The following is a 25,642-nucleotide window of genomic DNA, read 5'->3' on the forward strand; positions in this document are numbered from 1 at the left end:
AATTACATTTGTACCCTGCGCTTTCCCACTCATGGCAGGCTCAATGCAGCTTACAATGGGCAATGGAGAGTTAAGTGACTTGCCCAGAATCACAAGGAGCTGCCTGTGCCTGAAGTGGGAATTGAACTCAGTTCCTCAGTTCCCCAGGACCAAAGTCCACCAACCCTAACCACTATATCTGTTCCCCTTTGGAGTCTCAACTTTTTTTTTTATCCATAGTGCTTTAATTGTCTCCAGCTCCCTTCCCATGAGCACTTAGATGAGGCTTCATCAAAGACCTCTATATCAAAACAGTTTTTCTGGTAGCCATTTTGAATTGCAGGCCTTCTTTTGCAAAAATTACTTTCTAGTTTTCTTTTAGAAGGAAGTCACAAGTTGTATGATTCCTTCTTTTCTACCTGACTTAGTGTCACACTTCCATATGGTTCAGGTCACCTCCCTATTGATCCTTAAGAAATTGGAGTGTTTACAAAGAGGAAATGATTTGCTGGCTTCAGAAGGGAAAGTGGCTTCCAAGGTATCTATTGCCAGATTGATCAGAGACAATTGCTTTCAGCTATATCAGTGGGGATTTAAGTCTTAGAGGTATCATGGTCCCATTGTACTAGGGCTCAGGCAACAGCCTGAACAGGTACAGGACAGTCCCTCCAGAGGAGATTTGCAAGGTTGTACCTTGGTGTTCTTGCTTTCATTTGCAAGGCACAAGTTAGTTGTCTAGGCCAAGAAGGAGGTGGCATTTGGGGCCAGGTTTTGAAGGCAGCCTTGTCTTCCACCCACCCAGTCTAAAGTCTGCTTGCATTTTGCCATGCATCTGGACTGGTGTGGCAGGATGTAATGGAAAAAAAATAATTTTGCCTAATGATTTCATTTTCTTGTATCCTGCCAGACTAGTGCAGAACCCACCCAAGAAGCAACAGCCTTGAAGAAATAATCTCAGCATGCTGCTAAGGCAGATTCAAGATGATCATATTATGCATTAAAAAACTTGCTTAACCCATTTAGTTTAGGGAAAAAGGTGTGGTGATATGCTGTTTTCACTCTAATTTAATTTCTCTAATTTTAAAAGGGATAATTTGTTTAGATATATTCTCCGAGGACAAGCAGGCTGCTTGTTCTCACTGATGGGTGACGTCCACGGCAGCCCCTCCAATCGGAAACTTCTCTAGCAAAGTCCTTTGCTAGTCCTCGCGCGCCCGCGCGCACCGCGCATGCGCGGCCGTCTTCCCGCCCGAAACCGGCTCGAGCCGGCCAGTCTTCTTTTGTCCGCACTCGGTACGGTCGTGTTTCGCCGTGTCGAGCCCCGGAAAGTCGACCTCGCGCGTCCAAAGTTATTTTTGACGTGTTTTTTCTTCGGAAAAGTCTTTTAAAGTGTCGGGAAGTGCTCCGGTTTTCGTGTTACCCTTCCCGTACTTCCAGCTTTTTGCCCCGATAAGTTTTCTTTCGTCGTCGGGGTAGGCCTCTTTCGGCCTCGGTCGAGATTTTCTCCCTTTAAATCTTTTGGTGCTCTTTTTCCGTCATTTCGGACTTTGATTTCGCCGGCGTGATTTTTCCGCCCATGACATTGAAGCCTTCCAGCGGCTTCAAGAAGTGCACCCAGTGCACCCGGGTTATCTCGCTCACTGATCGACACTCGTCGTGTCTTCAGTGTCTGGGGGCCGAGCACCGCCCTCAGAACTGTAGTCTGTGTTCCCTGCTTCAAAGGCGGACTCAGGTAGCGAGATTAGCCCAGTGGAACGTGTTGTTCTCGGGCTCTTCGTCGGCATCGGCACCGGGATCTTCGAGTACATCGACGTCGTCAGCGTCCAGACCATCTTCCTCGGCCGCCCCTGCATCGAGTGCATCGAGTGCATCGAGGCATCGGGCCTCTGCATCGGCGCCGGGACATCGGATAGCTGCATCGACGTCGGTGGTACCGGGACCTCGTCTGCTGATGTCGTCGGACGGTGGTGCATCGTCAGGAGTGCAGGTGAGGGCTGTCCATTCCCCTGCTGGTGGCGGTGAGCCTTCGGGTGGGTCTCCTCCTACCCTGAGGGCTCCTGCGGTACAGCCCCCCCGAGACCGACCTCCTTCGGCCTCGGCCCCGAGGAAGCGACGGCTGGATTCTACGTCCTCCTCGTCGGTGCCGGGGAGCTCCGGTGACATGCTTCGGAAGAAATCGAAGAAGCATCGACACCGGTCGCCTCCCCGCGTCGGCACCGAGAGCTCTGGGTCGCCGAGGGAGTCGGCACCCAGCAGGCATCGGCACCGAGAGGACCGCTCACCCTCTGTTCAGGAGGTGTCGATGCGCTCCACTCTGGACAGCCCGGAACAGCCTCCTCGCCCGGAACAGGTTCTGACGTCGACGCCTGCATCGACCTCTTTGCCTTTCTCTGCAGCCGCTCTGAACGAGAGCCTCCGGGCCGTTCTCCCAGAGATTCTGGGAGAGCTGTTGCGCCCTACCCCTCCGGTACCGGCGGTGCTTGCGCCTCCGGTACCGTCGAGCGTGGCGCCGTCTGGCCCATCGCCCGGGGTGAGGTCCCCGACGTCGGTACCGCGTGCGGTGCCGACTGCGGCCACCTCCCAGGAGGGCTCCCCGACTACGTCGGCGGAGGGAGCTTCGCCGATGCGGGCGAGGGAGTCTACCTCTCGACGCCCCCATCGTGGACGTGGCTCCACCGAGTCGAGCCGGGCGAGGTTGCAGACACAGGTTCGTGAACTGGTGTCTGACACCGAGGGTGAGGCCTCGTGGGAGGAAGAGGAAGACCCCAGATATTTCTCTGACGAGGAGTCTGAGGGTCTTCCTTCTGATCCTACTCCCTCTCCTGAAAGACAGCTTTCTCCTCCTGAGAGTCTGTCTTTCGCTTCCTTTGTCCGGGAGATGTCTACGGCCATCCCCTTCCCGGTGGTTGTGGAGGACGAGCCCAGGGCTGAAATGTTTGAGCTCCTGGACTATCCTTCTCCACCTAAGGAAGCGTCCACTGTTCCCTTGCACCATGTCCTCAAAAAGACATTGCTTGCGAACTGGACAAAACCTCTAACTAATCCCCACATCCCCAAGAAGATCGAGTCCCAGTACCGGATCCATGGGGACCCAGATCTGATGCGCACCCAGTTGCCTCATGATTCTGGAGTTGTGGATCTGGCCCTAAAGAAGGCTAAGAGTTCTAGAGAGCATGCTTCGGCGCCCCCGGGCAAAGACTCTAGAACCTTAGACTCCTTTGGGAGGAAGGCCTACCATTCCTCTATGCTCGTGGCCAAAATCCAGTCTTACCAGCTCTACACGAGCATACACATGCGGAACAATGTGCGGCAGTTGGCGGGCTTGGTTGATGCTCTCCCCCCCGAGCAGGCCAAGCCTTTTCAGGAGGTGGTCAGGCAGCTGAAGGCGTGCAGAAAATTCCTGGCCAGAGGGGTGTATGACACCTTTGATGTTGCGTCCAGGGCCGCTGCTCAAGGTGTGGTGATGCGCAGGCTCTCATGGCTGCGTGCCGCCGACCTGGAGAATAGACTCCAGCAGCGGATTGCGGACTCGCCTTGCCGTGCGGACAACATTTTTGGAGAGAAAGTCGAACAGGTGGTAGAGTCTCTCCACCAGCAGGACACCGCATTCGACAAGTTCTCCCGCCGGCAGCCTTCAGCATCTACCTCTACAGGTAGAAGATTTTTCGGGGGAAGGAAGACTGTTCCCTACTCTTCTGGTAAGCGTAGGTACAATCCTCCTTCTCGACAGCCTGCGGCCCAGGCTAAGCCCCAGCGCGCTCGCTCTCGTCAGCAGCGTGCGCCTCAGCCAGGCCCCTCGGCTCCCCAGCAAAAGCAAGGGGCGAGCTTTTGACTGGCTCCAGCAGAGCATAGCCGGCATCCAAGTGTCAGTGCCGGGCGACCTGCCGGTCGGGGGGAGGTTGAAAGTTTTTCACCAAAGGTGGCCTCTCATAACCTCCGATCAGTGGGTTCTGCAAATAGTCCGGCAAGGATACACCCTCAATTTGGCCTCAAAACCTCCAAATTGTCCACCGGGAGCTCAATCCTACAGCTTCCAGCACAAGCAGGTACTTGCAGAGGAACTCTCCGCCCTTCTCAGCGCCAATGCGGTCGAGCCCGTGCCATCCGGGCAAGAAGGGCTGGGATTCTATTCCAGGTACTTCCTTGTGGAAAAGAAAACAGGGGGGATGCGTCCCATCCTAGACCTAAGGGCCCTGAACAAATATCTCGTAAAAGAAAAGTTCAGGATGCTTTCCCTGGGCACCCTTCTCCCCATGATTCAGCAAAACGATTGGCTATGCTCTCTGGACTTGAAGGATGCCTACACACACATCCCGATACTGCCAGCTCACAGACAGTATCTGCGATTTCAGTTGGGCACACGCCACTTCCAGTACTGTGTGCTACCCTTTGGGCTCGCCTCTGCGCCCAGGGTGTTCACAAAGTGCCTAGCTGTAGTAGCAGCGGCACTTCGCAGGCTGGGGGTGCATGTGTTCCCATATCTCGACGATTGGCTGGTGAAGAACACATCCGAGGCAGGAGCCCTGCAGTCCATGCAGATGACTATTCGCCTCCTGGAGCTACTGGGGTTTGTGATAAATTACCCAAAGTCCCATCTTCTCCCAGCGCAGAGACTCGAATTCATAGGAGCTCTGCTGGATTCTCGGACGGCTCGCGCCTACCTCCCGGAGGCGAGAGCCAACAACTTGTTGTCCCTCGTCTCGCGGGTGCGAGCGTCCCAGCAGATCACAGCTCGGCAGATGTTGAGATTGCTGGGCCACATGGCCTCCACAGTTCATGTGACTCCCATGGCCCGCCTTCACATGAGATCTGCTCAATGGACCCTAGCTTCCCAGTGGTTTCAGGCTGCTGGGGGTCTAGAAGACGTGATCCACCTGTCCACGAGTTTTCTCGAATCCCTGTATTGGTGGACGATTTGGTCCAATTTGACTCTGGGACGTCCTTTCCAAATTCCTCAGCCACAAAAAGTGCTGACCACGGATGCGTCTCTCCTGGGATGGGGAGCTCATGTCGATGGGCTCCACACCCAAGGAAGCTGGTCCCTCCAAGAACGCGATCTACAGATCAATCTTCTGGAGTTGCGAGCGATCTGGAACGCTCTGAAGGCTTTCAGAGATCGGCTGTCCCACCAAATTATCCAAATTCAGACAGACAACCAGGTTGCCATGTACTATGTCAACAAGCAGGGGGGCACCGGATCTCGCCCCCTGTGTCAGGAAGCCGTCAGCATGTGGCTCTGGGCTCGCCGTCACGGCATGGTGCTCCAAGCCACATATCTGGCAGGTGTAAACAACAGTCTGGCCGACAGGCTGAGCAGGATTATGCAACCTCACGAGTGGTCGCTAAACTCCCGAGTGGTGCGCCAGATCTTCCAAGCGTGGGGCACCCCCTTGGTGGATCTCTTCGCATCTCGAGCAAACCACAAAGTCCCTCAGTTCTGTTCCAGGCTTCAGGCCCCCGGCAGACTGGCATCGGATGCCTTCCTCCTGGATTGGGGGGAGGGCCTGCTGTATGCTTATCCTCCCATCCCTCTGGTGGGGAAGACTTTGTTGAAACTCAAGCAAGACCGAGGCACCATGATTCTGATTGCTCCTTTTTGGCCGCGTCAGATCTGGTTCCCTCTTCTTCTGGAGTTATCCTCCGAAGAACCGTGGAGATTGGAGTGTTTTCCGACCCTCATCACGCAGGACGAAGGGGCTCTTCTGCATCCCAGCCTCCGGTCCCTGGCTCTCACGGCCTGGATGTTGAGAGCGTAGACTTTGCCTCTTTGGGTCTGCCAGAGGGTGTCTCCCGCATCTTGCTTGCTTCCAGGAAAGATTCCACTAAGAGGAGTTACTTCTTTCTATGGAGGAGGTTTGCCGTCTGGTGTGACAGCAAGGCCCTAGATCCTCGCTCTTGTCCTACACAGACCCTGCTTGAATACCTTCTGCACTTGTCTGAGTCTGGCCTCAAGACCAACTCTGTAAGGGTTCACCTTAGTGCAATCAGTGCATACCATTACCATGTGGAAGGTAAGCCGATCTCGGGACAGCCTTTAGTTGTTCGCTTCATGAGAGGTTTGCTTTTGTCAAAGCCCCCTGTCAAGCCTCCTACAGTGTCATGGGATCTCAATGTCATTCTCACCCAGCTGATGAAACCTCCTTTTGAGCCACTGAATTCATGCCATCTGAAGTACTTGACCTGGAAGGTCATTTTCTTGGTGGCAGTTACTTCAGCTCGTAGAGTCAGTGAGCTTCAGGCCCTGGTAGCCCAGGCCTCTTACACCAAATTTCATCATAACAGAGTAGTCCTCCGCACTCACCCTAAGTTCTTGCCAAAGGTCGTGTCGGAGTTCCATCTGAACCAGTCAATTGTCTTGCCAACATTCTTTCCCCGTCCTCATTCCTGCCCTGCTGAACGTCAGCTGCACACATTGGACTGCAAGAGAGCATTGGCCTTCTATCTGGAGCGGACACAGCCCAACAGACAGTCCGCCCAATTGTTTGTTTCTTTTGATCCCAATAGGAGGGGAGTGGCTGTGGGGAAACGCACCATATCAAATTGGCTAGCAGATTGCATTTCCTTCACTTACGCCCAGGCGGGGCTGGCTCTTGAGGGTCATGTCACGGCTCATAATGTTAGAGCCATGGCAGCGTCGGTAGCCCACTTGAAGTCAGCCTCTATTGAAGAAATTTGCAAAGCTGCGACGTGGTCATCTGTCCACACATTCACATCTCATTACTGCCTGCAGCAGGATACCCGACGCGACAGTCGGTTCGGGCAGTCAGTTATTCAGAACCTGTTTGGGCTTTAGGATCCAACTCCACCCCCCAGGGCCCTGTTTGTTCTGTTCTAGGCTGCACTCTCAGTTAGTTGGTAAATTTTTTAGGTCAATCTCAGTTATGTCCTCGCCGTTGCGAGGCCCAATTGACCATGGTTGTTGTTTTGAGTGAGCCTGGGGGCTAGGGATACCCCATCAGTGAGAACAAGCAGCCTGCTTGTCCTCGGAGAAAGCGAATGCTACATACCTGTAGAAGGTATTCTCCGAGGACAGCAGGCTGATTGTTCTCACAAACCCGCCCGCCTCCCCTTTGGAGTTGAGTCTTCCCTTGTTTCTCTTTTGCTACAATACGAGACTGGCCGGCTCGAGCCGGTTTCGGGCGGGAAGACGGCCGCGCATGCGCGGTGCGCGCGAGCGCGCGAGGGCTAGCAAAGGACTTTGCTAGGAAGATTCCGATTGGAGGGGCTGCCGTGGACGTCACCCATCAGTGAGAACAATCAGCCTGCTGTCCTCGGAGAATACCTTCTACAGGTATGTAGCATTCGCTTACGGGTTTCCCCGCCCCTTTGCCGGGACATCCTGCGAGGACGTCCTCAGGAAAACTTGGGCATCCCTTTTGATTATGCCCCTCCACATGTTAACATTATACAGCTTACTGTATTAAAATATTCATTCCAAAAAATAAAGGAAGAAAAAGCTTCTTATCTGCTGCAATGTATATGACTATTTCTTTAGAAGAAGAACTTTTAGGTGTTCAGTGAAGTGAGGCAGAAACATATTTTTGGCATCTGAATTGGGAATGCTGCATTCTACAATGGCTTTAACCTGCCTTGAAGCCTAGTTTTATCTTGCATAATGCTCTGTGTAAGTGGAGAAGAGAAATATGTTCTTTCATTTATTTTGGTATGTTTCTCATTCCATGCTGCAGTGTGATGCCTAAGATTTTTTTCATTATCCATTAAAAAGAAGATATCTACATGATCATTTTTTTCAATGCTGTGACTCCTGAAATTAGAAACTGCTTATGTTATTATCCTATTTTTCTTCTTTTCTTACATAGAGGAGATAACGTGGAGGGGCATAATCGAAGGTCGCCGGCCAAATAGATTGCCGGCGATCTATGTTGGCGGCAGCGCTACAGCTGGCCGGAACCGTATTATCGAAAAAGATGGCCGGCCATCTTTTTTTTCAATAATACGGTTTAGCCCGGCCAAATGCCATGGAGTTCACTGGGTTTGAGATGGCTGGGTTTGTTTTTCAGCGATAATGGAAAGTTATGTCGGCCATCTCAAACCCCAGCCAAATTCAAAGCATTTGGCCATGGGAGGAGCCAGCATTTTTAGTGCACTGGCCCCCCTGACATGCCAGGACACCAACCAGCCACCCTAGGGGTCACTGCGGTGGACTTCAGAAAAGTTCCCACCACGTGCATAGCTCCCTTACTTTGAGAGCTGAGCCCCCCCAAACCCACTACCCACAAATGTACTGCACCCACTAAAATTGCTCCAGGGACCTGCATACAGCCTCTAGGACTTATTGCTGCTGTATAACTTTGGCACACCAGTTCACACCTGAAGACTAATCTCTCTGAAAAAGTCCTTTCTTGAAATAACCACGTCTACTCACAGTTAACTGCAGATCAGAGGTTGTGCCCCACTGGCAAAGAGTCCCCTGGTACTAAGATTAGCAGTAGGTCAGAGCTGGCACAATGGTGTACAATGCCCCCTTTCAGCACCATTCAAGGTAAGAACTACGTTCTCTAACGTGGGTAACACAGGAAAGGGAACTAAAACTGGCTTACAAAAATGGCCACTACCGCATGGACTACAACAGGAAACAAAACAGGGCACACTCTGACCCAGTTAGCAGGGGGGAAAAGCACCATGGGAGTAGAGCCCAGTACCCTACACCCACCACAATGCATTGCTAATGTGACTCTCTGCAGGGCAACTAACAGAAAAGGTGTCACACTCACCCCAGAGCCACATTGCAACCAGGGAAAGGCTGTCGGAGGATACAACACATTCTGCTGTCATGGAGGTGGGTACGGCATTTGAGGCTGGCATACAGGCTGGAAAAAAGGTTTTTAGTTTTATTTTTTTAGTTTGGAAGGGGATTGGTGACCACTGGGGGAGTATGGGGAGGTCATCCCCCATTCCCTTCAGTGGTCATCTGGTCAATTGGGGCACCTTTTTGAGGCTTGGTCGTGAAAATAAAAGGACCAAGTAAAGCCGGCGAAATACTCCTTAACGCCGCTTTTTTTTTTTCCATTATCGGCGAAAGCCGGCCATCTGGTAGCCACGCCCATGCCCGCCCATGTCCTGCCTTCGCTAATCTACCGACACGCCCCCTTGAACTTTCGCTGGTGGCGATGCTGTCAAAAATGCCGCTTTCGATTATACCGATTTCGCCGCTTTTAAGAAATCGCCGGCCATCTCCCGATTTATGTCGGAAGATGGCCGACGATCACTTTCGATTATAAGCTGGATAGTTAATAGCCCTCCAAAAATAACCAGAAAGCAGTTGTCTTGGGGTAGACCGATAAAGAATGCAAATAATACACTCATCATCATCTCATGGATGATAAACATCTCATTAAACTTTGAGGGATTTCTGTTTTTTTTTTTTTTGTTTCAGGAAACCAGATGGAATAAAATATGAAATAGGTAGTAGATTGTATTATATTGAACTGATAATATGCTTCTCCACGGACAAACAGGATATAATCAACCATCCTATGGGTTAATCTTATCCTGATGGATGCAGACCAGACCCTCTCTCCCAAAGTCCAGACGAGACAAAAAAAAGCTCTCTGGGCATGTGTGAATGCTCCATCCCTAGCAACCAATGCTCCTCCTCCTCCTTAGACTCATGTTGCTTTATAAATAAATAGGTAATTTGTAATCAAGGTTATCAAAGAGACTATACAGGTGATTACTTTAAAAACCATAGTAGTGATATACACGGTGTAACTACTGGCATTTACACGTGTATCTTGGATACAGCTAGAAAAACAGATTTTAGGAAGCCGAGGTTTATATATGTAAATCTGATATATGTGAATATGACAAAAGGGTGTGATCTGGGCATGTTTTGGGTGGGGCTAGGGCAGGGCTGAAAGGTACACATGCATTCTCCATTTCAGATGAGAAATGTACATCTGTGGTCCCTGACATTAACTATGGGTCTCCCAGGGATATCTAAGTTTTATAAAGGTGCTTGTTTTGGACAGTGCTTTACAGGAGGGGTTAGGGGAGGTCACCCCCTTAATCCCCCAATGGCTTTTTTCCTTTGTAAAATTGATAATGCCACATGATTTTGAGCTCCTATTTGGGAAAATGTAGACATGTATGTTTCCAAAATGACATATATACATACATGTCTAATTGTTGGGACTTACACACGAAATACCACATAGCTGGGATATACACATCCATTCCTGCATGTATTTTAGAAGAGGCCCTCTGTTGGCAGATTCTTTTCTAAATTACTACCGGAATTTGGTAAGTCTTGACCTGGATGTGTCAGTTGTCATTTCTATGTTCTGTCTATAATCTGCCCTACAGTGTACTCATAAAATCCTTTCTGATTGTATGTTTGTCAGGGTACAGGTTAAACTCTGAGAAACTCTGTTTGGTGAACTCTAACAGTAATGCTTAGAAGTCAAATCTATTCTTGAAAAATTTTGTTACAATAGGTAGCTAAAATAAAAGACTAACCCAGTGTTCCAGTGGCTGGGTATGCCATGCAAAGACCTTAGGTCAGTTACTGAGCCTGGTTCTGATCCTCAGGATGTCTTGAATTTGATGATAGTCTCATAGTAGAATTCGCAGTCTCTGAAAAAAGGAAGGCTCTTAGTTATTCCAGGGATGTGTTTTCATTTGCTGTGTTTCATTTTGAAATTGAAGCTGAGGAAAATAGATAAAATTTTGTTTGTTTCTCATGTTCAAATTAATTAACTAAGAGGTCCTTTTTACTAAGATGTGCTAACAGATTTACTGCATGCTAATGACTAGTGTACATTAAGTGCCATGCAGTTCATTACATTCCTATGGGCTGCATGGAATTTAGTGTATGTTAAATCCAATAGCGCACCTTAGTAAAAAGACCCCTTAATGAATAAAAAAGAAAACTCAATAATAGCACCAATCTTTTCCCACTCAAAATTTAACTGAACCCCAAAACCCTCAGCAGTGCACCTTGCCAATGATTTTACATTAATGTAAGGATTCTCTGCACTACTACTACTTAACATTTCTAGTCATCGGTTCTCAAGTAGTTCAATAGCCAATTAGAAACAATTTTCTCTTAGTTTGACTGTGGATAGTATCCTCACTTTTAGAGAAGTTGTTAAATATTTCAAACTACACATTTGTTTTTCAAAATCCACTTATCTTGAGCAGAGCATTTGCCAGACGGGAGATGTGTTGTCCAACAGAATCATGTTTCGCCCCCAAGGGCTGTTTCAAGGACCATCCCCTCAAGAAATTGGTAGCACCAGCGTAGCTCCCAAAGACCTAGCTAAGCTGGCCCAACAGTTTTTCTTTTCATTTTGTTTACTGTGTTTTATGTAAACTTAATGAAATGACTTTTTTTGTTTGTCCTAGAAGCTCAAAAGAGCAGAAAGAAATTGCTATGCCAATACTTTACTATGCTTGCAATTGTAAAAAAGCAGGCTTTATATGCATGAATAGATATAGAGATACTGTTATACAGTGTGGAACAGTGGTCTAGTGGTTAGAGCTGTAGGATAAGAACCAGGGAAGCTAATGTTCAGATTCCACCTCTTTCATTAATGCTTTGTGTTCATGGGTAAATCAGATCATCAGCCATGGTCTCAGGTGACAGTTTAGATGTAAATCCTCTGGGAATTATTAGGAAAGGGATGCAAAATAAGACAAAGAATGTTATAATGCATTCGTATTGCTCCATGATGTGACCTTACCTTGAGTATTGCGTTCAATTCTGATTGTCATATCTCAAAAAAGATATAGTGGAATTAGAAAAGTGATCAAAATAATGAAGGGGATGGAACTCCTTTCATATGAGGAAAAGCTAAAGAGGTTAGTGCTCTTTAGCTTTGGAAAGAAATGGCTGAGGGGGATATGATTGAGGTCTATAAAATCTTGAGTGGTATAGAACGAGTAGATGTGAATTACTTTTTTACAGGGGATACTCAATTAAATTGCATGGAAATAATGTGAAAACAAATAGGAAATATTTTTCATTCAAAGGATAGTTAAGCTCTGGAATTCGCTGCCAGAGGATGTTGTAACAGAGATTAGTGTATCTGGGTTTAAACAAGGTTTGGACAAGTTCCTGGAATAAAAGTTCATGGTCTGTTATTTAGATGGATATAAGGGAAGCTACTGTTTGCCTTGGAGTTGGTAGCATGGGATCTTGCTACTAACTGGGTTTCTGCCAGGTACTTGTGACGTGGGTTGGCCACTGTTGGAAGTAGAATACTGTGCTAGATGGACCATTAGTCTGACCCAGTATGGCTATTTTTATGTTTTTATGGGAAGGGAGCTATCTACAGTAGCTAAATTTATATCTCACCATGAACATGAGTTTGGAAAGGTGAGTAATTAAATTAAAATAAACATGTTTTACTAAGATCATCCTAAAATTGCATTTGTTTATTAAACAATTTCCATGTGTACTTGATGAACTGTTGCTTTATTTAACATGCATCAGCAAAGATTTTAGTTCCAACCTAAATGAAAATCCTGTGAGCAAGACCTGAACTTTGAGTTATTTGCATATTAGATATGTAGTTGAATTTGATATGCCTGTTTTCTCTTCTTATATTAAAGAAATTTTAAATAGGAGCCATACTTGTATTAGTTGTGACTGCTATAGTTTCAAGCCAATGGTAAATTGCACTAAATTTTAATATTTTTATAGGAGGGTGAATACCCTTATAGGTCATCGAGGTGAAATTAGCAGTGCACAGTTCAACTGGGACTGCTCTTTAATTGCTACTGGATCAATGGACAAAACCTGCATGGTAAGATAAAATCACTTTTAAATATCACCTTATACCTGGATTGCTGAAAGTTTGCTCAAATCTAAGAGCTACACCAAATTCTTAGGAGCAAGTTGGATCAGCTACTGTGCAGGCTGCTGTCTTTGATTAGCCTCATGTAAGCCACTGGGCAGTGATATAGGAGAGTTTGTAAGAGTCTCCCTACTGTAAATTTGAGACGAAAGTCTCCCTCCATCCAAGCCACTTTTCTTTGTTCCCTTCCCTAGCACTTAGCTTTCTCCAAAGTGGAAAATGTCTCTGCTTATAATACCACTAAACAAAGGAGATTAAACAAGTAAATAAAACAAAAAAAATATCTCTTATCTGAATTGCTGATAATGGTTCTGGAGATCTAAATATCATTATTTTTGGTGATTCATTGAGATGCCGTTGATCAGTTTCCCCATATTGTTTCGAACGTTTCTGTAAAATTACTGCCGGAACAGCTCAGGGAAAGAACGCCCTTATGATCAACCCTAATAACATGTAAATTTATGCACATTATTAGTGTTGATCATAGGGGGAGTTCCTCAGGAGAATTGTGCCTGGGCATGCACTTAATGTACAATCCTTCCACAGAAGAGGTTTGAGAGGTTTGAGATTTTCTCCTGGGCCTGTTAAACCTGGACCTCCAGTCCCCCCCATCCTGCCAAACAAGGGCCTGGAGGTCCAGTGGACCCCCAGGCCCCTCACCCCCCCCCCCCCAACCCAAGCGCATAACCTCCCTCACCATCCTGTCTATCCCATTTCAGTTGGATGTTGAGGATGAGCCCAGGGCTGAGTTACTGGACATTCATGGTTTAGAGGTAGGAGAGTCCTTGGAAATACCTCAGGGTGGTTACCGAGCAGAGGAAGATTTTCCATCCTTAGAGATTTGATAATGTCTATTTTTTTAAAATAGCTAAACCAAGCAAGAACAGTATTAGTAAATCCTAATTCAGTCAATTTAATAGCAAAATACCATGATCTACAGTATCAAAGGCTGCCGAAATATCAAATTGTAACAGAAACATCTGGCCGTACCCTGTTTACTTCAGAAATTAAGGTAATAAAAAGAATCTATTTGCTGTAAAATCATCTAAAACCAAACTGAGAGAAGTGAAGAAGATTAAACTTCTCCAGATAGTCAGATAATTGAAGGCCAACCAGAAATTCTATCTAGGAATATTAGCTATTGGTCTGAAGTTGACTACTTTTGTTAAATCTAAACCACCTGCATTGGCAGTAGGTGTCAACACAGTATCACCCATTGAAGAAGGAAACCACCTGAGACTCAATACCAGGTTTACAAACTTCACCAACCAATTAATTCTTTCTTGTGGTGGCAACAGCAGCAAAATGAGGGGCAGCAATCAATAGAACATTGAGTACAAAAGAGGTTTCTCACTAAAGGCTTTATATCAAGGTCAGAAACTGAATACAAATAAAAGTTCATACTCTATCAGCAGGATCCCATTCCCAAAAATTGAAGCTACAGTACCCAAAGTTTGGCGTATTGATTTAACTTTGAAGGGCAAGATCATTAGCTTTGGGTTGGTTAACTTGATGTGATAGCATTAAAACTGAAATTAAAGTAAGATTCTTCATTAATTGAAACAGCTTTCTCTGGTCCAGCTTCTCAACATCAACCAAATTCAAATAATAGCTTTAAAAAAAAGAAATTCTACAAATTTGTTGCTTATATAACTTCCATCTGATTTTAACAGATTAATTGGCTGATATATGCCAGGCTTGTTCTAATTTACAACAGTCCTGTTTTAGTTATGTTAATCTGTCAGTGAGCATGAATATGTCAGTGAACCATGGAGCATGAATATGTCTAGAAGGATGTTTAGTTTTCATAGGAGCTATAACATTTAAGGAACAGTGACCATGTTCGTTCACAGCATGCTTCAGACTGAAGATCAAGCAGTGGGAGACCTCCCCTCTCTGTTCAGCCTATTCATAAGAAGGCCAACTCTGTGTACAGAATCTGGAAGGCTTCTTGATTCAAGAATCTCCTGCTTCCTCAACTTTCTGTGGTAGTCAAATCCACTCTCAAAAGAGCCAAAAGCTCCAAGTCTCACTCCTTGGTGCTCCTAGGGAAGAATGCTAGGAGTCTGGAGTCTTTTGAGAGAAAACTGTTTCAGAATTATATGCTGTCCTCCCACATACATTCTTACCAGTTCTTTATGAGAATGCACTTGTGGAACCTAGTGCACAGAGTAGAGGAGTTCATCCACATTCTAAAACCTGAGAAGGCTGCTGAACTCTGCCAGCTAGTAATCAAGCAGAAGAAGTACAGAAAGTACATGACTCAGACGACCTATGATGCTGTCGATGTGGCATCCAGGGCATCTATCTTAGGTATTAGGATATGCAGACTCACCTGGCTGTATGCTTCATACTTAGAATAAGCAGTTCAGTAGAAGCTGGCAAATGTCCCATGCCAGGGTGATAATCTTTTGGTGACAAGGTGGAAGAGGTTGCTGATCTGATCAAGAAGTATCCTGGCCCACTCTTTCTACAAACTTCTCCTCTTGGAGGTATTTTTGTGGAGTGCAACAGAGGACCTACTACTTTCAAAGCATAGGTTTCCACCCTCCTCACTCATCCCAGATGGTTTAGAGTTCTCACTCCTGACTGCGGCAACAAAGAGTTCAGTAATCCCATCCAGATCCCAAGTCAAAGCAAGGGACGAACATTTGACTGGCTCCAAAAGAGTATAAGAAAACAACAGGGCAACCGGTCTGCAAACTCCAAAATGGAAAAACAAAAGACCAGATCGATGAGAGAAATTTCAATTTATTATATGACAAAAATATATTCAGAATCAGCCCGACACTGGCCGTGTTTCGCCCAGCAGGACTGCGTCAGGGGATGTCCAGAAATTGTGGAAGCATATATCTTCAAAGGGTTGTTGAAAAAAACAGCATAACGGATAAGTCACAAAAGGTAGCGATGCGAGGTCTGTCCTACATCCACACGACTCTGAAATGCAAAAGAGTATAGCCACAGTAAAAGTAGCTGTCCCGGATGACCTACCAGTAGGAAGGAGGCTGAATTATTTCCAAAAAAGGTAGCCTCTAGTAACCTCAGACCAGTAGGTACTCTAAATAATCCATACAGGCTACAGTTTGTAGTTGGCAAGAATCCCTCCAAATTGTCCACAAAAAGCATCAAAATTAAGCTCTCAGCACTGCAAATTACTTGCACAGGAGCTCTCTTCCCTGCTACAGGCCAATGTGATTGAATCCATAAGACTAGGGGAAGCAGGAAAGGGATTTTACTCCAAGTACTTCCTAGTCCTTAGAAAACAGAAGCATTATGTTCCATCCTAGACTTAAGGGCCCTGAACAAATATCTGATCCCCATGATTCAGGAACATGATTGACTATACTCTATGGACTTAACAGATACCTTTACCCATGTTCAGATACATCTCAGTCACATGAAGTATCTTAAGATTCAAAGTAGGGAAGCACCACTACCAATATCGTGTTCTGCCCTTTGACCATGTGTCAGCTCCCATAGTATTTACAAAATGTTTTGTAGTACTCTCAGCATTGCTATGCAGAGTGTGGGAGTGCACATGTTTCCTTATATATACGTTGACTGGTCAAAAACACATCAAAAGAAAGAGAAGAAGAATCAGTGGATGCTGAAGCTACTAGGGTTCATCATAAACTCACCAAAATCCCAGCTCTCTTCTGTACACCAGTTGGAGTTAATAGGAGCCCCGCTAGACATGGTTGTGATTTGAGCTTTTCTCTCAGAAAAGCGAGTGGAGGCATCGACCTTTTCAGTGTTGCAGGTTTCTCAGAGCCAGCTGCTCTCAGCTTAGCAAATGTTGATATTGTTAGACCAGTTGGCCTCCACTCTACACATTACACCCAAGGCACGCCTTCATTTGAGGCCGGCTCAGAGGACTCTAGTTTCTCAGTTGTCCCAGTCCACAGGGAACATGGCAGGTGTGATTACTGTCACTCCTTCCCTACCGCAGTCTGTCTTGGTAGATATTTTGAGACAGTTTGACCGTGGGACTACCATTCCTCAACCCCACGAGACACTGATGATGGATATATCCAATCTGAGCTGGGGAGCTCATGTAGATGGGCTCCACACTCAGTGTCATTGGTCCTCTCAGGATGCTGAACATCATATCAATGTCCTGGAACTTCTGGCCATTTGGAACACTCTAAAGGCTTTCAGAAATTGTCTAATACACCAAATTAGCCTCATGCAAACAGACAATGAGGTTGCAATGTTTTATGTCAGCAAGCATGAAGGCACAGAGTTGCATCTCCTATGTCAAGAAGCCATCAGAATGTGACGCTGGGAAGCCAGCAGTGGAATGGTGCTCAGAACCACTTACCTGGCAGGGAAAAGCAATTGTGTGAGCAGGATAATGCAGTGGGGACATAGCCCGAGAGATATTTCACCATTCTGTTATACTTGTCAAGAAGTGTGGTATATTATGTTTAATATACCATAAACCATATTTTGAGAGTGCAGCACCTTCTTGCCACTCATTTGAACAACAAAGCCCCTCAGTACTGCTCCAGACTGGGATTTCACAGCAGGCTAGCCTTGGATGATATTCTCCTTGATTGGGGGAGAAGCCTACTGTACTCCTATCCTCCCATATCTCTCACAGGCAAAACTCTCCTGAAACTCAAGCAGGACAAGGGAACCATGATTCTTATCACCCCTTTTTGGCTGAAACAGATTTGGTTCTCTCTACCTCTGGTGTTAGCCTTCAGAGATCTGTGGAGACTTCAGTGCTTTCTGACTCACATAGCTCAGAATGAAGGGTCCCTGCTACATCCCAACCTCTAGTCCATAGCCCTCAGGGCTTGGATGCTGAGAGGCTAGAAGTGGACGCTCTCCAACTGCATGAGGGTGTCTCTTGTGTCCTGCTTTCTTCCAGGAAAGATTCTACTAAGAGGCCATTTAATTTTAAGTGGAGTAAGTTTGCTGTCTGGTGTGAGGGCAAGGCTATAGATATTTCTCCTGTTCTACACAAAAACTGACTACCTTCTAAATCTGGCCTCAAAACCTCAGTGCAACTGGAACTTACCATCACTGTGTGAAAAGTAAGCCCATCTCTGCTTAGCCTTTAGTTGTTCACGTCATGAGATGCTTCCAGTTGCTTAAACTTCCTATCAAGCTCCCTACAGTGTCAGGGGATCTCAAAGTTGTCCTAACCTAGCTGATGAAAGCTTCTGTTGAGCTACTTGACACATGTCGTCTGTAGTATTTAACCTGGAAGGCATTGTTTTTGGTGGTGGTCACTTCAGCCCACAGAATGAGTGAGCTCAAAGACCTAGTAGCAGATCTGTCTTATATAAACTTTTATCATAACAGAGTAGTTCTAAAGCTGATATTATTAGCAGGGTTGTTGAAACTGTAATAACTACCAAAGAGCTTTCCAAAATTTTCTGTTACATCCAGTTCTTCCATACTCTGTCCTGGTTGCACTGGTGTCGAATTTCCAGCTCTCGGTCCAATAGATAAATACTTTGCTTGAACTATTGGTGATATAGAGGCGTATTTTCATAGCACTTAGACTTACAAAGGTCCTATGTTTCAAAACACTTAGATCTACAAAGTTCCTATGGAACTTTGTAGGTCTAAGTGTTTTGAAAATGAACCCCATAGTCTAATTTGTAGATTAAAATTTTTGTAAGTGCTTCCTCACCATCTCAAGAGGAGGTACTAATGGTGATCTAGAAAAGTTATACACCGTGACTGATTTGGTTTTGTGATTATTCTTCAGACATTTACAGGAGTTCTTAGGTTCAGTTGTCTGTATTTTTCCTGATTTATCTCAAATGACTAAAAAATGCCATAAAGACTTCCCATGATAGCGTCATATATTTTGAAATTTCCTGCAATGTGTTGTATTGGTAGTGGTGTGTGTGTGTGTGTATATATATATATATATATATATATAAAATTTTTTTTTAACTAAGCAACTTTTAGACTTTCTCTTGGTACTGGGGGGGGGGGGGGGGGGGGGGTTCTGCCTCTGTTGTGATATCCATGGGGTAAATGCACAAAAGTCCTAGCTGTTGGTATCTTGTCTTTTTGCCTAGTTATATATATTTTTTTCTGTTTCAGATAAGAATTTATTGAATTTTCCACCTGAAAGTTTAATTTCCTTGAAATCCCATCAGTATTATAATTTTCTTTTTATTACCTTAAACTGTATTCTCCTGGTTTCAAGATTTTTCTTCATGAATGAAAGGTGAATTTGTAGTTAAAAATAAAGTTAAAAAAAAAACAACAAAAACTGAGTAGTTCTCCACATTCATCCCAAATTCCTTCCTAAGGTGATGTCGGAATTCCACCTTAACCAGTCAGTTGTCCTGTCAACATTTTCCCCAAAGCCCCATGCCCATCCCAGTGACAGCACACTGCACACTTTGGACTATAAAAGAGCCTTGGCCCTTTATCTGGAGTGGACTATAGCCCATAAACAGTCCACCCAACTTTTTGTTTCTTTTGACCCCAATAGGATAGGGGTAGTATCCAATTGGCTAGCAGATTTATTTATTTATTTAGATTTTGCTCACACCTTTTTCAGTAGTAGCTCAAGGTGAGTTACATTAAGATATACTGGATATTTCTCTGTCCCAGGAGGGTTCACAATCTAAGTTTGTATCTGAGGCAATGGAGGGTTAAGTGACTTGCCCAAGATCACAAGGAGCAACAGTGGAATTTGAACCGGCCACCTCTGGATTACAAGACCGGTGCTCTAACCACTAGGCCACTCCTCCATCTTCTTTATTTATGCCCAGACTGGGCTGAATCTGCAGGGCCATGTCACAACTTATAATGTAAGAGTGATGGCTTTATTGATAACCCACCTGAGATCTGCCTCTATAGAGGTGATTTGCAAAGCTTTAACGTGGTCTTCTGTCCACACATTCACATCTCATTACTGCCTTGAACAACAGTCCTGATGCAATAGCAGGTTGGAACAGACAGTTCTTCATTTGTTCAGGGTCTAGAATCCAACTCCTCTCCCCTAAGCCCATTTTGGGGTTTCCCCCCCCCCCCCAGGCTATTCCCCCCCCCCCCAAAACAAAAAATGAAGGACATTTTATTTAAAAAAACAAAACAAAACAAAACATGTTCTTGGCACCACTAGTTGTGGGCATATTCTATGTCATTTCCCCCTTTTTTGTTTTGGACAGTCTGGTAGCTAGGGATTCCCTGATGAGAGAATATTATGTCCTGCTTGTTCTCAGAGCAAGCAAAGTTACTCACCTGTAGCAGGTGTTTTCCGAGGACAGAAGGACACATTCTCACATCTCAGCCCTCCTCCCCTAGGAATTGTATTCTATTAACTTGTATAGTAGACTGCCCTGGTCTTGTGCAGTGATCACAGGCAGGAAGGTACATGCATGCGCGGTGAATGTTCCCAAATATTTCTGGAAAAAGAAAGCCAGGGAGCGCCTCCATGCCAGGGCTCCATCGGATGATGTCACCCAGATGTGAAAATGTGTTCTGCTGTCTGGAGAATACCTGTTGCAGGTTAGTAACTTCGCTTTCTTACCACTAAATGTTACCAGATGCAAATAATAAAAGAGCTACAGGGGAACAGGTTATGCTGCTTTTATTGGATGAGGCTTGATATACTCACTAGGATTATAGGGAATTCATATTTCTGATGATACTCAGCTAATGACTCCTTTTTGGCAAGTGTCTTTCCAAGATTTGAGTAAATCCTTGGAGGTGATTGCCATATGACTAGAGGAGTGTTGATTAGACATAGGCTTTATTTCCTCTAAGAACTGTATTGTTCTTTCTGAGATTGTTCATACAACCATATAAGATATAGGGCCCTGTTTACTAAGCCGCGCTGTAGGCGTGCTAACTTTTTAGCATGTGCTAAAAATTAGTGTGCGCTAACAATAGAGACACCCATTATCTTCCTATTGGTGTCTCTAGTTTTAGAGCGTGCTAAAAAGTTTGCATGCCTACAGCGTGGCTTAGTAAACAGGGCCCATAGTTTTTTTTCCCCTAGTGGTTTGAGATCTTGGACTAAAAACAGGCTCAATGTCATTTTTGTAGCAATACAGTGAGTTGAGTATCTCCAGTAGTTAGCCATTTCATGACTTGTGGAATTTTGCAGAATAGGCGCTAAAAACAATTTCTTCCTTATGAGGAAGATTATACTGGTAATGGTTGTTTTTTTTAGGAAGAAATGGAGGAGTTCATTTTCCAGCACCTTTCGTGATCTTCCACTTTAGCTATTTAATGAAGTAGTTCCCATGCACTAACTGTTAAGACACTGCATTAACTGGTAGCATGACCTTTTGCTGTTGGTGCTTAGTAATTCTTGTGTTAAATTGCTGGCAGAACTTACTAATTTTGCTCTTTTATTTTATCTATTTTCTGTTCCTCTCCTCTTTTAATTAGGGACTATAGGATCTCTGTACAATAAAATATTTAAACCCGTAGAAAGAACATAGAAAATGTCTAGGTTCTACCTGATTTGTGCATCATGTTTACCTGATGTAAAAGGTTCACTCTCCCCATATATCTAAACATTAGTTTTTATAAGTGTATAATTATGTATGTACTGTATATATATATATTTTTTTTTTAATTGCAGCTCTGGGATGCACTGAATGGGAAATGTGTAGCAACTTTAACAGGTCATGAAGATGAAGTATTAGATGTCTGTTTTGATTATACGGGTCAGCTCATTGCTACCGCCTCAGCTGATGGTAGGTGAATTACCTACCCATCTTAATTACGGGAACTGTAATTAGAATAACATTAGAAATAAATCCATCTATTAAATTTCAGAAGGCATTGCTCTTATGTCCTGAAAGAGTATTTGCCCTAGAGCTAGCTGTGTGAGGAGGAGTTGGATGGAGGCACGGCAGAGAGGGGGATCTGAGCAGGGGTCCTTCCCATCTCCAGGAAGGTCTCCTACGTTCACAGTGCCTATAGGTGCTGAAATTTTGTATTTGGTCCTAGGTATACACCCATCAGACACAGTGATGTTAAGCATGCAAAAATTGTTTCAGTAAATGTCTGTGGTCTCCTAGTGGCCCTAGTAGTTATTGCTGCTCAGTAGGAAACTTGAGTTTGACATTTCCATTTGCTGTTATCTCACTGGCCAGTTTAGTGATATCATGGCATTTGTATCCTGTGATAGGAAAGCTTAGCTACATACTGTTCTTACAAGGACAGCAAAAGATAAGTAAAGAAAACACTGGCAAGGCACATCTAGGGCACCCTTTCTCAGCGTAGGAGGTTTTAGCTGATCTTATCTACTGTATACCTTGGGGGTATGTAGAAAAAACACTGGACACTGTAGACTAGACTTAGTAAATGGCGCCAAAAAAATCCTTTTGGAGCGCTATTCTATATATGGCACCCCCAAGTTGCGTGCCATTTATAGAATAGCGTTTAAAGCCAATTTCCACACCAAACTTTGAGCGTGAGGATTTACACCAACTAAAACCTGGTGTAAATCCTGGCTCATAACTTAGGCACCAATCCCTGGTATTCAGTAATAAGCATGCATTTTTAGTGAATGCCCATGCCCCTCCCATGGCCACACCCCCCTTTTGAGTTGTGCGCTATAAGATTTGTGCATGAATCTTTATAGAATAGCTCATTGCAAGATGCACACACAAATCCAGTTTGTTGCTAATTAATGAGTGGAGTGGAATGGGTAGACATGAATCATTTGTTTACTCTTTCTAAAAATACTAGGACTAGAAGGCAAGCAGTGAAGCTACAAAATAGTAAATTTAAAACAAATCAGAGAAAATATTTCTTCACTCAGTGTGTAATTAAACTCTGGAATTTGGTGCCAGAGAATGTGGTAAAAGCCGTTAGTTTAGCGGGGTTTAAAAAAAGGTTTGGATAACTTCCTAAAAGAAAAGTCCATGAGCCGTTATTAATATGGACTTGGGGAAACTCCACCGCTTATTTCTAGGATAAGCAGCATAAAATGAATTGTACTGTTTTGGGATCTTGCCAGGTACTTGTAACCTGGATTGGCCACTGTTGAAAACAGGATGCTGGGCTTGATGAACCTTCAGTCTGTCCCAATATGGCAACTAGAGCTGCACGGGGGCGGGGACAGCGGGAATCCCACGGGTATTCCTTTCAGGTCTGTGGGAATTCCACAGGTATTCCCTTTAGGTCTGTGGGGATCCCACAGGGATGGACCAGGGTCCACAGGGATGGACACGGTTCCTGCGGGGTTCCTGAAACGACCTATGCTTTCCCTCACCGCACATAGCTAAAATCACCCTGGTGGTCTAGTGGCTTGCTTCAAGGCAGGAAAGATCCCAACTCCTTCCTTCCAGCTACTGCTGATCTGTCTCGCTGTGGACGCTTGTTTAAAATGGCTGCCAAGACTTAAGGGTGATCTTGCGAGGCCACCGCTTGTAGTCTTGACAGCCATTTTAAACAAGTGGCGGCAGTGAGTCTGATCAGCGGCAGCGGACAGAAAAGAGTGGGGATCTTTCCTGCCCCAAAGCAAGAAACTAGACCACCAGGATGGCTTAAGGTATATACAGGGAGGGCACCCAGGGCTGGAGGGGAGGTGGATGCAGAGTGTGGGTGCAGGGAGGAGGGGTAAAATGGGGCAAGGATGTTAGATTGAGAACAGAAGATGGTATGAGGCTATCTAGCCCAATGAGTTGAAGCCAGTAGGCAGAGATTGCTGCCACACTGGTTCACCCAAAACAATAGTAAACGCTATTGAAAACAATAGCAAAAGATTTTTAGAAATAAGGGACTATCTATGCGTGGTCCGTCTATAAAAGTCAAAAGCTGTTCCAGTTGGTAGGCAGTGTCTTAAAAGGTGGAGGGCAAAATCTTTTTTTTTTATTTTATTTTTTAACTTATTTGACAGCTTTTTAATTTAGTTGAAAGCTTCCCATGTGTAGATGTAAATGTAATTAAATAAAAACTGAATATCACTAAAACAGCTTCAAAAATTATTGCTGGTAGAAACTGCACTAATAAAGACTGTGTTTTGTGCTCATTTTTCTACACTGTTCTATATAATATAGTAATGGTCAAATTTTAGTGAGGATATCCTATTTGCTGATGGGTTCACTTAACTATTATAATCTGCCTTGGGAAGCTTGGTGTTATAAAAATTGGAAGTAAAATTAAACTCTTCTTTCATTGGGGCACATAAAATCACATCTTCACCTCATCTCTTGTACAAATGGATTATTCTGTTTTGAGCATATTTCAGGGATATGTGGTTTTCATAATAAAAATAAATATTTCAAGTAGATCTTTCTTGGGGAGGAGGGGAGCAAGGTGGCTTGGTGTGGCAGGGGGTAGGTGGGCTGGGGGCTAGGATGGAGGAGGTTTTTTGCAGCGGGAATGGGTTAGATTCCTGCTGGGATGGGTGGGTACGGGTTAGATTCTGGCATGGATGATTTGGATTTCTGTCCCCGTGCAACTCTCTAGGCAATGCTTATGTGCTTAATGCTAATAATTGATAGCACCCAATTATTGGCGCTGATTGGCTCGCTAGCCAATTTCCTTGCACACTTCTCAGGATAGCATGTAGTTTTGCATGCCATTTATAGAATCCAGGTGTGTATGTGATAAATCTCTGATAGAATCTAAAGAGGAGTAAGTAAGACTCTGCAGAGAAGAATTGTATGGAACAAACAAGAAAACACTACTTTAAATTTGACATCAGATTATTAAGGTCTCCATTTACTAAGTTGTCCAAAGAATTAATTTACTGTGTGTGAACTGTGAAAATCAGCTGTCAAATCTTGCATTAACAGTTAACCCAGAGAAAAAAAATCTCTACTGCATATTAACTGCACAGCAGATAACATGGGATGAAATTAGCTGCTCCTGTAGAGGTACCATTACCTGCTTTGTGTTATCTGCCATGTTAACAGTTAAACGTATTGTATGTTCCTCTGCCTACAGGGTTTAGAGGGGTAAGGGGAGGGGGGGCTTGTCAGGCATATATTTTGCTTTGGGGGGATCTCAATCAGTGGGGGAGGGAGGGTGTGGGGATCAGAATTGGGGAAGGAAGTGGCCTTTGCTGTGGGAGAGGATCAGGAGGGAGACCAGAAAACTCTTCAGGTTGCTGCCTGGAAGTTAACTGTGCTCTGGTTGATTCAGACTGGTGCCTGGTTAGCTGGGCAGATAAAATTAGGATAGCCTTTTTGCTGTCTTAACTTTATCCACGTACTTAACTGGTTAGTGGTCTAAATATTGCTTCTAACCAGTTAAGTACTGGCTGCGCCCATGCTCTGCCTACAGATAGCCCCAGCACTAACTGGACAGTGTAGGGGTGGCTCAGTTGCTTTAAATTTCAGGCCCCTCAGCAGTATTGGTGTGCATGATTTACAGGATGTTTTCAATGTATGTGAATTAAGAGAGCCTGCATACTATTCAAAGTTGCTGCCATTAATAACCAAGTTCCTTACTCCACAAGGAAATGAGTATATGTAAAGTACTTTATTTATTTAAAAGTTTCTGTACTGCTTCCTCCTGCTAGTTGTCCAATTGATGTATAGAGGCAATGAAAAAGTCATTTTATATAAAGAAAAGAGCTATAAAAGTGTTACAGACAGCTTTAAGAGAATACAAATATTTTACACATCTGAAAAGTAGACAGCAGTGTGGATAATGTCAGCTCCCTATGCAGAGTGAGCCAAGTTCCAGCTGTGTCTAGTTGGATCATTCATCTAGTCATAAACAATGGGCTAAGGTGTAATGATTCTTTCACGTTAGCCCTTTGTTTAAGATCTAAAATAGAATGTTGATGCATTTTTCTCAAAAATATATTGATGGCTTCTTACCCCATAAATGATTTTGAAATTCTATTTTATGGAAGGCTGATAATATTTTTACTTGATGGTATAATGAAC

The 25,642-nt window shown here is 44.7% G+C and overlaps 1 protein-coding gene across 1 annotated transcript in view; it reads left to right on the forward strand.

Annotated features, from left to right (window-relative positions):
• Nucleotides 1-25,642, forward strand: part of LOC115478729 (dynein assembly factor with WDR repeat domains 1) — a 124,007-nt gene that overhangs the window by 75,051 nt on the left and 23,314 nt on the right. The window contains exons 9-10 of the mRNA XM_030216293.1: nt 12,647-12,749; nt 21,373-21,487. Coding sequence (XP_030072153.1) covers nt 12,647-12,749; nt 21,373-21,487 — 218 coding nt within the window. The remainder of the gene's footprint in view (nt 1-12,646; nt 12,750-21,372; nt 21,488-25,642) is intronic.

This window comes from Microcaecilia unicolor, chromosome 10 (assembly GCF_901765095.1).
Source record: "Microcaecilia unicolor chromosome 10, aMicUni1.1, whole genome shotgun sequence".
NCBI lineage: Eukaryota > Metazoa > Chordata > Amphibia > Gymnophiona > Siphonopidae > Microcaecilia > Microcaecilia unicolor.